Source organism: Podarcis muralis, chromosome 1, assembly GCF_964188315.1.
Source record: "Podarcis muralis chromosome 1, rPodMur119.hap1.1, whole genome shotgun sequence".
Classification (NCBI taxonomy): domain Eukaryota; kingdom Metazoa; phylum Chordata; class Lepidosauria; order Squamata; family Lacertidae; genus Podarcis; species Podarcis muralis.
Window position 1 is genome coordinate 44,986,207 of NC_135655.1, and position 13,380 is coordinate 44,999,586.

A 13,380-nucleotide genomic window follows, 5' to 3' on the forward strand; every position below is an offset into this window, starting at 1 on the left:
TTATACAAAGGATAAAGAATGAATAAGTGGGGCATATACAATCATTTTATTACTTTTTAATAAAGTAAAAGACAAGCAGGACTCCTGAAGAAAAAGTATGTGGTGCAAGAATAAAGGAAGGGGAGAAGAGGGGCTACAGCTCACAGGAAATGTCCGTTTTTATAGGTAAGTCTACAGAGTTATAGAGCACACCCAAGAAAGGATTGTCTTTTAAAACATGCTGGAATGCCAGAGTTTCCAACTCTGCAGTTCTTCAAAGCATTCTATCAAAAAGGGGAAATATTTCATTAAATGCTGCCACTTAAAGCTGTTTCTCTAATAAAAGAAAACCTTCCTTCATTATTATTATTTAAAAAACCATATACTGTACTAAAATCTACTTTATGAGCAAACACTCATTAAAAAACCCACAAGCCAATGCTTGGGAAATTGTTGTATTTTAAGACATGATTTGACCTTTTAAAAGGAGTAAAGGATTTAAAATTTTTCAAACTTGAGTTCTTGATAAATAGAAGTCTTACATTACGAGTTCTGCCCCAAAGGCCACACATGAACATTACTAGAACTGAGAATTTCCCAAGTAAGAATCCTCAGACACCTAGGAGTCTATTATACATCTGTTCAGATTCCAGGCTCTTCCAACACTCTAGAACAGGAATGAGCCTCTGGTCTCCAGCTGCTGCTGGACTCCCATCATCCCTGACAACTGACCATGCTGGCTGGGCCTAACGAAAGCTGAAGTCCAACATCCCACGGGAACCCCATTGCTGCTCTAGGCCTAAACCCTATATGCTGTCACACGCAGAAACATTGACTTGTTCCTGCAATTCCGATTAAGGTGCTTAAAATGGCTCCTCTTGGACACTGTGCTCCCCTTGAAACATCTGGGCATTATTTGCAGAAGACCAAGGAGGTCCACAGTAATGCCCAAGCGCAACCAGAGCCAGGAAGTGAATGATTTCAGCAGCTTTTAAGCATGTCTGTGCTAGCTTTGTGCTGCTACGGGGCCTCTAGATTGCCCCACCAATTCACAAGGCAGGGTCTTTGGTTCTGCAGTGTACTCCTCAGAAATAAATATTCGTAACAGTGCTTCTAGTTCCTTGGAGAAGTCCTGTGGAAAAAATGCAGAATAAAATTTGAATTAGTGCAGGGGAATATGCAGAGCTAATCACTATGCTTGCAAGCTGTCCTATTAACACTGTCCATAAGTGCTATTGCTGCTGCTGCTGCTGCTGCTGCTGCTGCTGCTGCTGCTGTATTCTTTTAGTCATTTATACTGACTGCTTTTTTTACCTTACTGTACTTGGAGGGCTTTCACTGAAGTACAGCACAATTGCTTTCTAAATAAATAAATCAGCAGCATCATACAGCACACTTACTTTGGTGTGGTTCCTGTGCCTTTACATCAGTTTGTTCCTCTTAATTTCTAGTTCCATGGGAACTGGAAAAAATTAGAAACTTTTATGTAGGCTGAGGTGAGACAGTATTTTCAATTAAAATGTATGGGCTGCCTTTCAACTGCAAAGTGGTTTATACAAATAATTAAAATACTACAATGAGCTGACAAGCAGAGAGATGTAGACTGTTTTAAATATACAGGAAAAACTAAATGCCAAGTCTGCTCAAGAAGTCTTTCGCTATCCACATGAAGATTGCAATAGTGGACCTGGCAGATCCTGAGAGGGATTGCTAGAAGGTAGATCTTTCCATGATGGCACCTATTTCTGGAGGATGCCCTCACTACATATGGTGGTAGAATCCAAAGCGATGGTCCTATAAACCATCCTGAAACCAGGTGTTTGGGGACATGGGTGGAGAACCTGTGGCTCGCCAGATGTTGAACTACAACTCCTTTCATCCCTAACTATTTGCCATACTGGCTGCGGCTCATTGAAGCAGAAATCCAGCAACACCTGGTTTAGGGTTTTAAACAGTCAAAGCCAGCAACTTGGATTTAGCCCAAGAAACAAACTGATACGTCACTTAATCAGCAAGGAGTTACATGAGATCAGTCTGTAGCTATCACAGCCAGCATAAGGGAAACAAGAAGTAAAGTGTTTTGTGTGTTAACTGTGCTCTAAACCCCCCAAAACCTGAAATGGGCATACTTACTGAAGGCCAAGGCAGTTTCTGGAGGTCATGCAAACAGCACTGTATCTCCGTATCTGCCATTAATCCATGCTCAACAAGACCACGAAGCATGAACAAGAACAAATCCCACTGCAAAAGAAACGGAGCATCAGGGCCTCTAAGTAATATGCCAATGAACTTCCTTGTGATTAAAATCCTGCTTAAATGAAAATACTGCCTGATACATCAAGGAAACAGTTGCATGAAATCATACACCAGGCACAAGGCTAAGAAAGAAAAGCCACATCTCTCCTACCCAAAATTGTGAGGGCGATTTCACACCAGAAAGGCACACTGCCTAATCGCATTTGCCAATTGATGGTTTGGAAGGGGCAGGACAAGAACGAACCCAGCTGGCAAGGCACAAACGCCAGGAAGCTGTCTTGCACGGAAGCCTGCAGCTGTTTCTCCCGCTAGCCAAAAGTTCCAAATTAGATCCTATGCTTTTTCCCTAGATGGGAACGCTACTAATTGGTTATGTGTGTTGACCTTTGGAAGGAATAAAGTGTTCCACCAATAACAAGTTCATCTAAAAGCCTGCAGGTATATCATGCTCCCAGCATAAACTCCTGAGAATTCTGAAACTTCCTGGGACTAGGCACAGAAAGATGGAAGAGGCAGAACATACATACATAGGGAGGCAGGGTCACCTAAGCGTAATTTCTCCGGCACAGCTGGTCTCCATTCCTTATATCACCACCTCAGTTTGTCCATTTATTTATATTTATTTATTACAGGATTTCTTACCTGCTGTTCACTGTAAACTCCCAGGGCAGGATATAACAGTACAGCCATATGATTTAAAATCTACCTAAGTGAAGAAAAGGCTAGGACTTCAGGAGGGGCTGGATAGGTTTTAGGGATAGCGTAAACCAACAGCTGTCCTACAAAGAACTTACATTAACCAGTAACAGGATTACAGCATTAAGACAGTTATTGAACATCTCTATTAAGAATGTCTATTTGAAACCAAGTATTGTGCCTTGCAACAGTAACCACAAAGCTTTTGAGTGTAACCAAATAACATTCCTGCTTTGTTTTAAAAGTGCTTCATCCTTGTAACATCTTGCTGCCGGTAAATAAGAACACTACCGCAAAGAGTTACTGCTATAAGACCTCTGCTGTGGGAATATAGGGAGAAATTAACTCTAAATAGTGACCACGCTAACCCAGCACCCATCGGAAATGTGGATGTTTGTCACGCCCCTCCCAAGCAAAGTAAGTGTCTACCAGTCCCCGTCCCCACACAAAAAAAGAAAGTCAATAAACTCACAAGGGTTGTCAACCTGGTGGCCAAGAAGCCTTCACTGGTGCCAGCTTGGCAATCCCTGAACAAAATACTTATTTCCACATAAGGTAAAGGTAAAGGGACCCCGACCGCTAAGTCTAGTCGCAAACAACTCTGGGGTTGCGGCGCTCATCTTGCTTTATTGGCCGAGGGAGCCGGTGTACAGCTTCCAGGTCATGTGGCCAGCATGACTAAGCCACTTCTGGTGAACTAGAGCAGCGCACGGAAATGCAGTTTACCTTCCTGCTGGAGCGGTACCTATTTATCTACTTGCACTTTGACGTGCTTTCGAACTGCTAGGTGGGCAGGAGCAGGGACTGAACAACAGGAGGCAAGCCCTAGGCTCTGTGGTTTAGACCACAGCGCCACCCACGTTTCCACATACTTTTACCTATATCTCTCACTGGCACCTTTGCAGAAATAGTTTGTGACAACTTTCCTCTTTCACTGAACAGTGAAAGCCAAGCATTCCCCAATCTTATGTAGGATTTTGCCAAACGTAAGGAGCACAAGGAGGTTTAGCAAGTGGCTTTGAAAGCACTCGGAAGCCCCCCACCTTGTCCTGTTTGTTTTCCGCGAGGTAGGCAGCATTTTTCCTACTGAAGATCAGCTGCAAGGGCACAGGTGCCTCAAAGTCTTCTTTCCAGATGGAGAGCAGGGACTTCAGAAGGCTAGAGATGAAGCGGTTCTTTGCTTGCTGCTGCTCCGGCTTCTTTGGGGCTGGGAAGGTCAGCCCATGGATAGGAACACAATCTGAAACTAGAAGCAACTGAGATAGAAATGCTGGACTTACTCATGTGAGTTATTTTTAATTCTGAAAAAGCGACATCATACCATGATGGAGGCAACTCTTTCCATCCACGCAAGAGGAGAAGGGCTTCAGGAACCTCCAGGGTATGGGGTGAGCCCACTCGGTTTAGGAGGCCTTCACAGCTAACAAATGAACTCAGCTTCCCCAAATACTACTGTGGGATCATGCCTGGACCAAGCGATCATCATCTGAGGCCCTTCTTCGTGCGCCTCATCCATGAGAGGTCCAGAGGGTGGCAACATAGGCCTTTTCTCTGGTGGCTTCCCATTTGTGGAATGCTCTCTCCAGGGACGCTCAACTGGTGCCTTTGTTGCTATTTAAACAATCTATGGTCTGACTATACTTATAGTTTATTACTGTAGTACAGTGGACGCTCAAGTTGCGAACGTGATCCATGCAGGAAGCACATTCGCAACCCGCAGTGTTCGCAACCTGCAGCACCCCGTGTGCGCACGCGCGGGCTAAAATTCGGCGCTTATGCGCAAAGTGTGATTTAGTGCTTCTGTGCATGCGCCAAAACCTGGAAGTAACCCGTTCCGGTGCGCAACCCAAAATCGTGCAACCTGAAGCGTCTGTAACCCGAGGTATGACTGTACTTTTGTGTTTTTATATTGTAAACCAGATGATTCTCGGATAGAGGGGTATAGAAAATAAATACATAAGCAAGCAAGCCTTGACGGTTTGATACCATTCAGGACAGCCACTCCTCCAAAATGAGATGGTCTAGTTAAGATCGAAGGGAAGAGGAACAGGGATAAGAATTACAGCTCTTACCTAGAAGGGAAGCCAGCTCTACTGTGCACTTGGCCAGTTGCTGCTCTGACGCTGGGCATATGAACTGAAAAACACAAAGTTGAAAACTGACTACGAAGAAATGCTTTCACAGGTACAGAGAATGTATCTGAGGCTGCTGTCTTATCAAACACTTTGCATTTTGAGTATTCAAGTATTGCAAGCAATTACGAAGACATGCACAGCTATAGCTTTATATACAGGCCAGCAGGGGGTTTGAGTCTAATTCCCTAACAAGTAAACCTTAGGAGAGCAGTTTAATTTAGAAATTCTCTCGCATACACATAAACCATCAGTTAATTAAGAAAAGTGAAAACAACTGCTGAACCTAGTACATATATCTACACTGCTCCTCCACCCGCCTCTCTCTCTCTCTCTCTCTCTCTCTCTCTCCCTCTCCATCTCCATCTCCACTGCCGATAAAAGGCTACGTCAGAAATAATTCTGCAAGTAATGCACTCATGTCTACCTTTCTGCATCCAAGGGTCTGGCTCAACCTTCCCAACAAATTTTCCAAATCGACAAACTGGATTGCTTCATCCTCATTCCTTGGGCCGACAGCAAGGCACAGCACATCCTAGATATAACAGCATTTGTGACTCAGAATGCACGTATATGTTCTGGAATCCTAGAGAGCTCTGCTAACCATATAGAAAAGACAAAATATCACAGTGAAGCCTGGGAAAGGGCAAGGAAGGCAGCACAGGGCTGGGCTATCCCACCCATTTCCCCATCAAATAAGCCTCCTTGTAGACAAGGATGCTTAGAAATATGTCACATGGTAAAAGCTTTGGGTGGGAGAGTGGTAGCTTTCGTCATCAAATGAATTACCGTATTTTTCGCCCCATAAGACGCACTTTTTCCCCTCCAAAAATGAAGGGGAAATGTGTGTGCGTCCTATGGGGCGAATGCAGGCTTTCGCTGAAGCCTGGAGAGCGAGAGGCATCGGTGCGCACCGACCCCTCTCGCTCTCCAGGCTTCAGGAAGCTATCCGCAAGCCTTGCAAGCCCGGCGGGAGTTCCCGCGGGCTCACAAGGCTTGCGGGCAGCAGCCTGCAGCCCGAAGCACGGGGCGCCCTCATTTCCCCCTCAAAAAAACCCGAGGTGTGTCCTATGGGCCGGTGCGCCCTATAGGACGAAAAATACGGTACTAATGGGAGCAAGTTACCTAAAGCAGAACCTCCATAGACTGGATCCTTATCAGGACTGGAGCCTTACAAGCCAAATTGGGTGGTGCCACCTACCTGTTAAGTCACGTGGCATTACCAATGACATCACATGATTGACAGGCAGGCAGCAACCACCCAACTCTCAAAACGTGTGGGGTTTCCAAGTACCCAACAGCCAGCTGGGAACCTGTTGCAGCTTCAAAGCTGCTTTGCCCTGGCAGCCACCTCCATTCTCCTTTAAAGGTGGGGTGGCAGCTCCTTTGAAGGTTTTTGCAAAGGACTTTCAGATGAAACCCCCACACCTGTTTCATCCTCTGAGGAAAATGGCTGGAACTTCCCTACCATGACCTACAAAAGGATCCCCTCCCAGGCCCACAGATGATCTTTGGAGGCCCTGCTTTGTCTGCACCCACAAAGGTGTCACAGGCAGCTGCTGGGGAGAGGGCCTTTTGGGTGGTGACACCCCAGTTGGTGAATGCTCTCACTTCAGAGGCTCGCCTAGCCTGCCTGACTCTGCAACTTTTTTGGTGCCAAGTGAAAACCTTTTTATTTTTATCTAAAATCTGTTTATTTAATTTCTAAGCTGTATTGCTTTGTTTATTTCACAATTTTATTGTTACTGTAAACCACCCAGAGAATTTTGACATTGGGAAGCATATAAATATTGTTAATAAATAGCCAAAATAACAACACAGGTTAAGAGGAGAGAGCAGCGGATTCATACCTTGATTTCGTTTATGATCTGCGAGGGGAATGCAGCCTGATGCTGACAGTCTGGGGAGCACCCCTTCTTTTTCTGCACAGCTTCGCTAGTACTAGGCAGAGAAAGCGCCTGCGTTTTCAGCATGCGGCTGAACGTGGCCTTCACTTCTCTCTTAATCAAGGCTGTAAAAGGAACCAAAACATACACTCGCTTTCACACCCTGGACACTGAAAACTGGACACCCATTACATAATACAGAGCCACCTCCCCGCACCAGCCTTATGTGGTTCCTCCTTTTATATCAGCACTCATATGACAGTTCACCTCTGCAAAGTTCAAGCAGCATAACCTGAACAAGAGAGGGCAGCCTTTCTGGGTTATCCTCAGGGGTAATCTGTCAGGGGCTGGAAGGCAGCAAAATAGGGCCACTTGTTTCAGTTGTTAATATTACCTGCTTCTCATTCACTCCCCTGCCAGCAGGCTGCCGGTGAGAGACTGACCCCTCTCGCAAGAGTTCTGAATTGGGCCTGGAAACACCCATGGAGCCAATGAAGTGGTTTCAGTAGTGGAGTAACATGCTCCCCACCCCCAGCTCCAGTTAGCATCCTCGCTGCCACACTTTGAACAAGTTCCCAGGCGCTTTTCAGAGGCAGCCCCATGCAGTGTGTTGCAGTAGCTCATATGTGATGTATCTAAAGCAATGTTTCCCATTTGGTGGTCTGTAGACCTTCGGTCGCATGCTGATACCCACCCAGGGGGTCTGTGGCATGTACCCATCAGCTGTGTGGGACATCCCACGGGGGGGGGGGGCATTCACACAGGTCACATGACTCATGCAGGAGCATGGCCGGAAGATGCACATCCCAATTTTGTGCTGGGACACGTTGGAGGGTATGGTAGCACCATTCACACAACAAAACATTTTCAAAAGTAGAGGGTCCATGGCTTGGCTTTTGAAAAACGAGGTCCAAAGTACTTAAGATAACTGGGAACCATAGATCTGCCTCTTTCAGAAACAGACGCAGTTGGCACACCCGCTTATACTGGGAAAGGTCTTTTTCGCCACAGCCAACAAATGGCACCTAGGGGTAAAGCACATAGAAACAGTGCAAAAGCCTACCTGTGATGTTGGTGGTGAGCCAAGTGCAGGCCTTCTCGGTAGCTAGTCCCACCGCAATATTTGATGCACAGCTCAAAACCTTGGGTGGAAGAGCAGGTGAGATTTATAGTTATTTCCACTGATTACATTCAAGGCTGTGAATACACCTTCAACAACAGTCACAACAAATCAATACAAAGCTGCAGCAAGCACAAGAAATCAGATGGAAAATTAGCCTCAGATGAAAATTGAGGGACTGATTTTGGTCTCTCACCATCCTGCTGAAACGATAAATGGGGATTGGCTTCAGCTCCTTCAACTGCCGCTAAAATGTTGATTAAGAGGAATATAAAGCAACTGTTCCTTGAACGGCCCAATATGGCAATTGGAACATTTTATTTTGTAGCTGGAAAAAATGCAGGGAAGCATTACTTGGGCCTTAAGAGCTAAGAACTGTCACACCTCCTTTTAACGTGACTGACTGAATGAGGATGTTGAGATTTTAGAAACAGCTTTAATGTTTCAAATGCTTGTTCGTTTTAGCAAAAAGGCCTGGCTATTTTAGATGATCACGAGGTTCAGAAGTTTTTGGCTTCTGGCCATTTTTAAGTCATCATGTCAAAAAAAAAAAGCACAATTTTCCAATGTAGAAAAAGCAAAAAGAAAGCATCAGGGGGGAAAAGGACAAGTATCCTAAAATATACATACAGCTGCAGATGTCTCTTCTGGCAACAAGATTTTCACAGCCTCAGGGGCCTTCTTCCTGCAAAATCTGTAGATGTACATAGGCATTATAAAAAGCACCGCCTGAAACATTATATGTAAGACATGATATTAGAAAATCTGTATTTTTAGTCCCCCCAGGGATGCAGCCCAAATATGAATTCAAATGGATTCAAATTGCTGGGAGTAACTGCAAGCAGAACAGTTTCCTACTCAGCTCCCTCTAAAGTTGGGTACCTACACCTGAAAGCCAGAGGGGAAACTGAGCCAATCTGCCAGTAGTTATCCTGGCTGATACCAAGGTGAGAAGTGAAGTGACCACATACTGGGTGCAGTCTCAATGTGGCAGCCCAGGACAGCAGCATGACCACAAGGGAAGATATATTATGTCACCCAGCTGTTGTTCCTTACTCTTTGCCTTGAATAAGAGCCTGTGCCCCTTCTTCATACAGCTGAGAGCACACTTCATCCAGCAGTTTGTCGTAATTGCCAACTTCCGCCTTCACTTTGTCCTGTAATATGACTCTGGCTCTTTTCACCAGCTCTGCTACCAGAGTTGCCCTGCAAAAGCCAATAGTAATAGCACAATAGTTAAAAAACAACCACCAAAATATAGCCTGAGAAATTACAGGTTCAGAATTTACATCCTGAATCAGGTTTGCGGGAAAGCCTTCTATTAATGGTTTGGTGGATACTATGGTTTAACATGCGTCTGCCGTGAATCTAGGTGCATAAGAGGGAGATGCTCTTAAGCTTCTCACTGCCAATCGAAAAAAGCAGGATTTGTTGACCTAGAAACATAATGGTGTGTGTGCCAATCTTAACATTTTTCTATTGTTTATTACTGTAGGTCATGGCATAACTTTATATAAAATATAAGTGAGAATATGTGGATAAAGCTACAATATAAGCAGGCAGCAATCACACATGCACAACCTGATCAAAAGAGCCTAAAGTGAGTGTGTGTGTGTGTGTGTGTGTGTGTGTGTGTGTGTGTGTGTGTTACATTTGCCACAGAACTCACACTAAAAGTGAATTAAGAAGGGGAAGCATTACAAAAAAAGACAACACATGAGAACAAACCCAAAGGAGCTTAAAAGCAATGTACTGGAGATTTAAAAGAGTAGGAAAATAAAAGGGTCTTTGTCAGGCACCAAAATGACTTGCAGATGACTTGCAGAGCTTCTGTAATGAGGTGAGCACAAAGAAGGCTTAGCACTTACATTTAATAATAAAACCAGTTGATGATCTCTCTCAATATTTCTCACATTTCACAATTCACCATTGCCATTTGCTCTACTGACAAATTTCACAACAGCAATATAAGGGATGCACAAGACTAAGAGCTGTATCAGTAAAACCCACAGGCATGTCCTTGCATCATTTAAAAGCTGCCTGCTTATATGATTAATACAAGGGGAAAAGATCTTTCGACGTAAATTCTCCCCACCAGACCATTTATGAAGTCCAGCAGGTTACAGGTGCCTTTCCTGCCCTTACTTGATGTGCTTGACACAGTTGGATCCGATTCTCTCTGCCACGAATTCTACAGTTCTCCGCAGAGATGGGGGCTGATTGTGGAAGAAGGCTTGTTCCAGCTCTGCCTGTTAAAAACAGGAAGACCAAGAATCCTAAGGAAACCAAAGCATTCTACATGAAGCATTGCCCCCCCCCCCCAACACGAGCCATTCCTAAAGTATATCTGAATGCTTTGGTTGTTTATTCTATTTGATTGGCATTTTGTAAATGTAAGGGTGGTATCCAACTAAATTTTATTCAGGGCAGACCCACTGAAATGAGTGGGCATAATCAAGTCAATCAATTTCAATGGGTCAGCTCTGAGTAAAAGTTAGTTGAATGCCACTACCTTTGAAACAAAACATCAAAAAAATGCCTTCCAAATAATGTCCCATAAATGGGGAGCAAGGAACCAGAGAGAAATATAAAAAGGAGCATGTTGAATTGTCAATCGACTGGCCTGCCCTCAAAATACTTTTTAATGATTGCATATTATTTATTTCATGAAATTTATATACCGCTCGATTGTAACAAACAAACAAACAAACAAACAAACAAACAAACCCACCAAAGCAGTTTCTTTAGCATTTCATAAGCTTGGCAGAAAATTCAGGTTTTTCCTAACTCTGTTCCCTAATTCCCTTTCCCATTTCTTTATTTAGCTGGGGGTCAATTGCCTCTTGCATGCTTGCAATTCACACAAAATTAGTGGCATAGGGTATATGTCTACTTCTTGCACAGCTCCACTAAAAAGAAATATCAAAGTGCAAGTTGAGAAATTCCTCCCTGAAAAAATCCAGCCTTCCCCAGCCTGCTGCCTTACAGATCTTGCTGGACTCCAGCTCTAATCATCCCAAGCCAACATGACCAATGGTCAAGGATGATGGGAGTGGCAGTCCCAAAACACCTCTCACCTGAAGCTTCTGCTGTGTGATGGGAGGCTTTGGAACCAAGGTCTCAGCAGCAGTCGGAGTTATTTTCCTTACATAACCACCATTCTTTCCTCCGCTTCCCAACACAAAAGACGACAGCAGTTTCCTCAATTCACCTAGAGCAGAAGGATATGTGGATTATAAGATGGCACACGTAGATATCTGAACACTCTGGTTTTTAAAATTCAATCTGATTGACAATTTTAAAATTTAGGGGTGGTATCCAACTAACTTTTATTCAGGTCAGACACAATGAAATGAGTGAAATATAATTAAATCCAGGAACAGTTGGAGACAGAAAATTGCAGAGAAGTGTATGAGACTGAACACTGGAGGAAAAAGCAGCCATGATCCCAACCACACTTGAGTAGGAGCTCAGAATCATAAGCAGTTCAGGATGTTATTCACGGTGAATGGAAAAGCAAGGACAAATCACCAAATAGTATTTCCACAGGTCACAACCCCCTATTCTGTGGGCCCAGTTTAAGTGCCATACTGAAACACACAAAAAACTTTTTAAGATAATTGTAACTCAATTTTAGAATAGGAAGCTCAATGTTTTATCCCTAGACGCTCTTTCCAGTGCCAGGCAAAGGAAAGATTCCAGATTTCTCAAGCAGCATATTGTTTCTGACACAGGACATACAGTGGTACCTCGGGTTACATACGCTTCAGGTTACAGATTCCGCTCACCCAGAAATAGTACCTCGGGTTAAGAACTTTGCTTCAGGATGAGAACAGAAATTGTCCTCCGGCGGCGCGGCAGCAGCAAGAGGCCCCATTAGCTAAAGTGGTGCTTCAGGTTAAGAATAGTTTCAGGTTAAGAACGGACCTCCGGAACCAATTAAGTACTTAACCCGAGGTACCACTGTACTTTGATAAATGACTTACCAAGATATGGACAGCAGGTATAAAGTAACTGCTGATCCACCACCGGCACAGAATCCTAAGGGGAAAAGAACAAACAACAGATTGATTCCTTTCAGAAGCAGTGCACAGAAGCCCACAGACTTCTCTTTATTCCTCAGGTCACTCTTAGGCTTTGCGTGTCTTAAACAAATAACATGACAGTTGCTCTCTTTCAAACACACCCGCCGACACTCATCGACGTAAGTTTACCAGAGCTTGAACTGTTGCTGCAGAGTCAGTTGCCAGTTCTTCTGATCTCACTTCGCCCGCAAAGAACAGATTCCCCGGGACAGTAGGCACCTGGAATACAAGCCCCAAATAGTTAATCCTCCAAGGAGGGCAGAGCTAAGCGAAAATTCAGCTTCACATACAGGAGTGGATGAATGCTTACATGGGTGAAACACTTAAAAGACTTAAGGAAAGTACAGTAAGGAAAGTTTTACTTGACAATTTCTGCAGGGCTTGTGACATTTTTTCAAAGGTACAATGTTTGTTACAAACACTCATCCGTACATGAAAAAGCCATCCCAAAATGGCAAGGATCAGCAGCTTGTTCAGGAAACACATCTCTTTATTTTCAGAAATCAGCAGGTATCTGTAACAAAAGGTTAGAGAATAGAGAACAATAAACTTCGAAGGTTTTATCAGTTATACCACCTCTGCATTTCCCCCTTTTGCAAGTTTCTTTTGCTGTGCTCTCTCATTTCCCTTGCATATTAAAACTCTGGCCCCAGCAGCAAACCCATAAACAAGATATATGCTACTGCAAGCTACTACATTGTTCCTATTTCCCTCCATTATTCATGAAGCCAGGGCGCAACATACAACAAACCCTGGCTTACCGTGATATGTGAACCAATGTGTGTGGTTTGCTTCTCCCATGATAAGAGCCATGACTCATGGTTTGTTGCTCCTGGCTCCATGAACAAAGGAACAAAATGGGAGCAATTCAGAAGAATGCACTAGCATGCTGCTCGTTTACGGTAAGCTATGGTTTATGGTTAACTGTACAACACAACTGAAATGCACTACTGGAAAAAATTGACTTTCAACTTCTTCATTTGTTTCTGCAAATATTGAGATGTAATGGAAGGATGTGAACATTTGCAGCTGGAGGAATATGATATATTTCAAGTCATCAGCGGAGCGTTCCTATACTGTGGTAATTATATATTTAACTGTACTATAAATTTCTTGGTATATACTGTAAAAGAAAGCTTTAAGTCGTTTCCATAGACCCAGAAATTGTTAATGAGTACAATAAAAGCTTTACTAAGAAGCCAATGTCCTACCCTCACAATAATTTA

General features: G+C 43.8%; 1 protein-coding gene across 5 annotated transcripts in view; it reads right to left on the bottom strand.

Annotated features, from left to right (window-relative positions):
• Positions 1–27: 27 nt before the first annotated feature.
• The window catches only part of CDAN1 (codanin 1), a 30,301-nt gene continuing 16,948 nt past the window's right edge, over positions 28–13,380 (bottom strand). Inside the window, exons 15-29 of one of the 5 annotated variants that reach the window (XM_077927292.1) lie at positions 12,587–12,668; positions 12,284–12,373; positions 12,056–12,110; positions 11,147–11,280; positions 10,215–10,318; positions 9,126–9,275; positions 8,700–8,763; positions 8,013–8,091; positions 6,914–7,074; positions 5,491–5,598; positions 5,004–5,067; positions 3,975–4,177; positions 2,113–2,220; positions 1,380–1,441; positions 975–1,111 (exon numbers count right to left, since the gene is read on the bottom strand). In XM_077927292.1, the coding sequence (XP_077783418.1) occupies positions 1,427–1,441; positions 2,113–2,220; positions 3,975–4,177; positions 5,004–5,067; positions 5,491–5,598; positions 6,914–7,074; positions 8,013–8,091; positions 8,700–8,763; positions 9,126–9,275; positions 10,215–10,318; positions 11,147–11,280; positions 12,056–12,110; positions 12,284–12,373; positions 12,587–12,668 (1,417 nt within the window). In that variant the 3' untranslated portion in view covers positions 975–1,111; positions 1,380–1,426. Of the gene's footprint in view, positions 1,112–1,379; positions 1,442–2,112; positions 2,221–3,974; positions 4,188–5,003; positions 5,068–5,490; positions 5,663–6,913; positions 7,075–8,012; positions 8,092–8,699; positions 8,764–9,125; positions 9,276–10,214; positions 10,319–11,146; positions 11,281–12,055; positions 12,111–12,283; positions 12,374–12,586; positions 12,669–13,380 lie in introns of those variants that run through there. The other 4 variants (XM_028724128.2, XR_013392577.1, XR_003705982.2 and 1 more) reach the window with 4 other exon arrangements.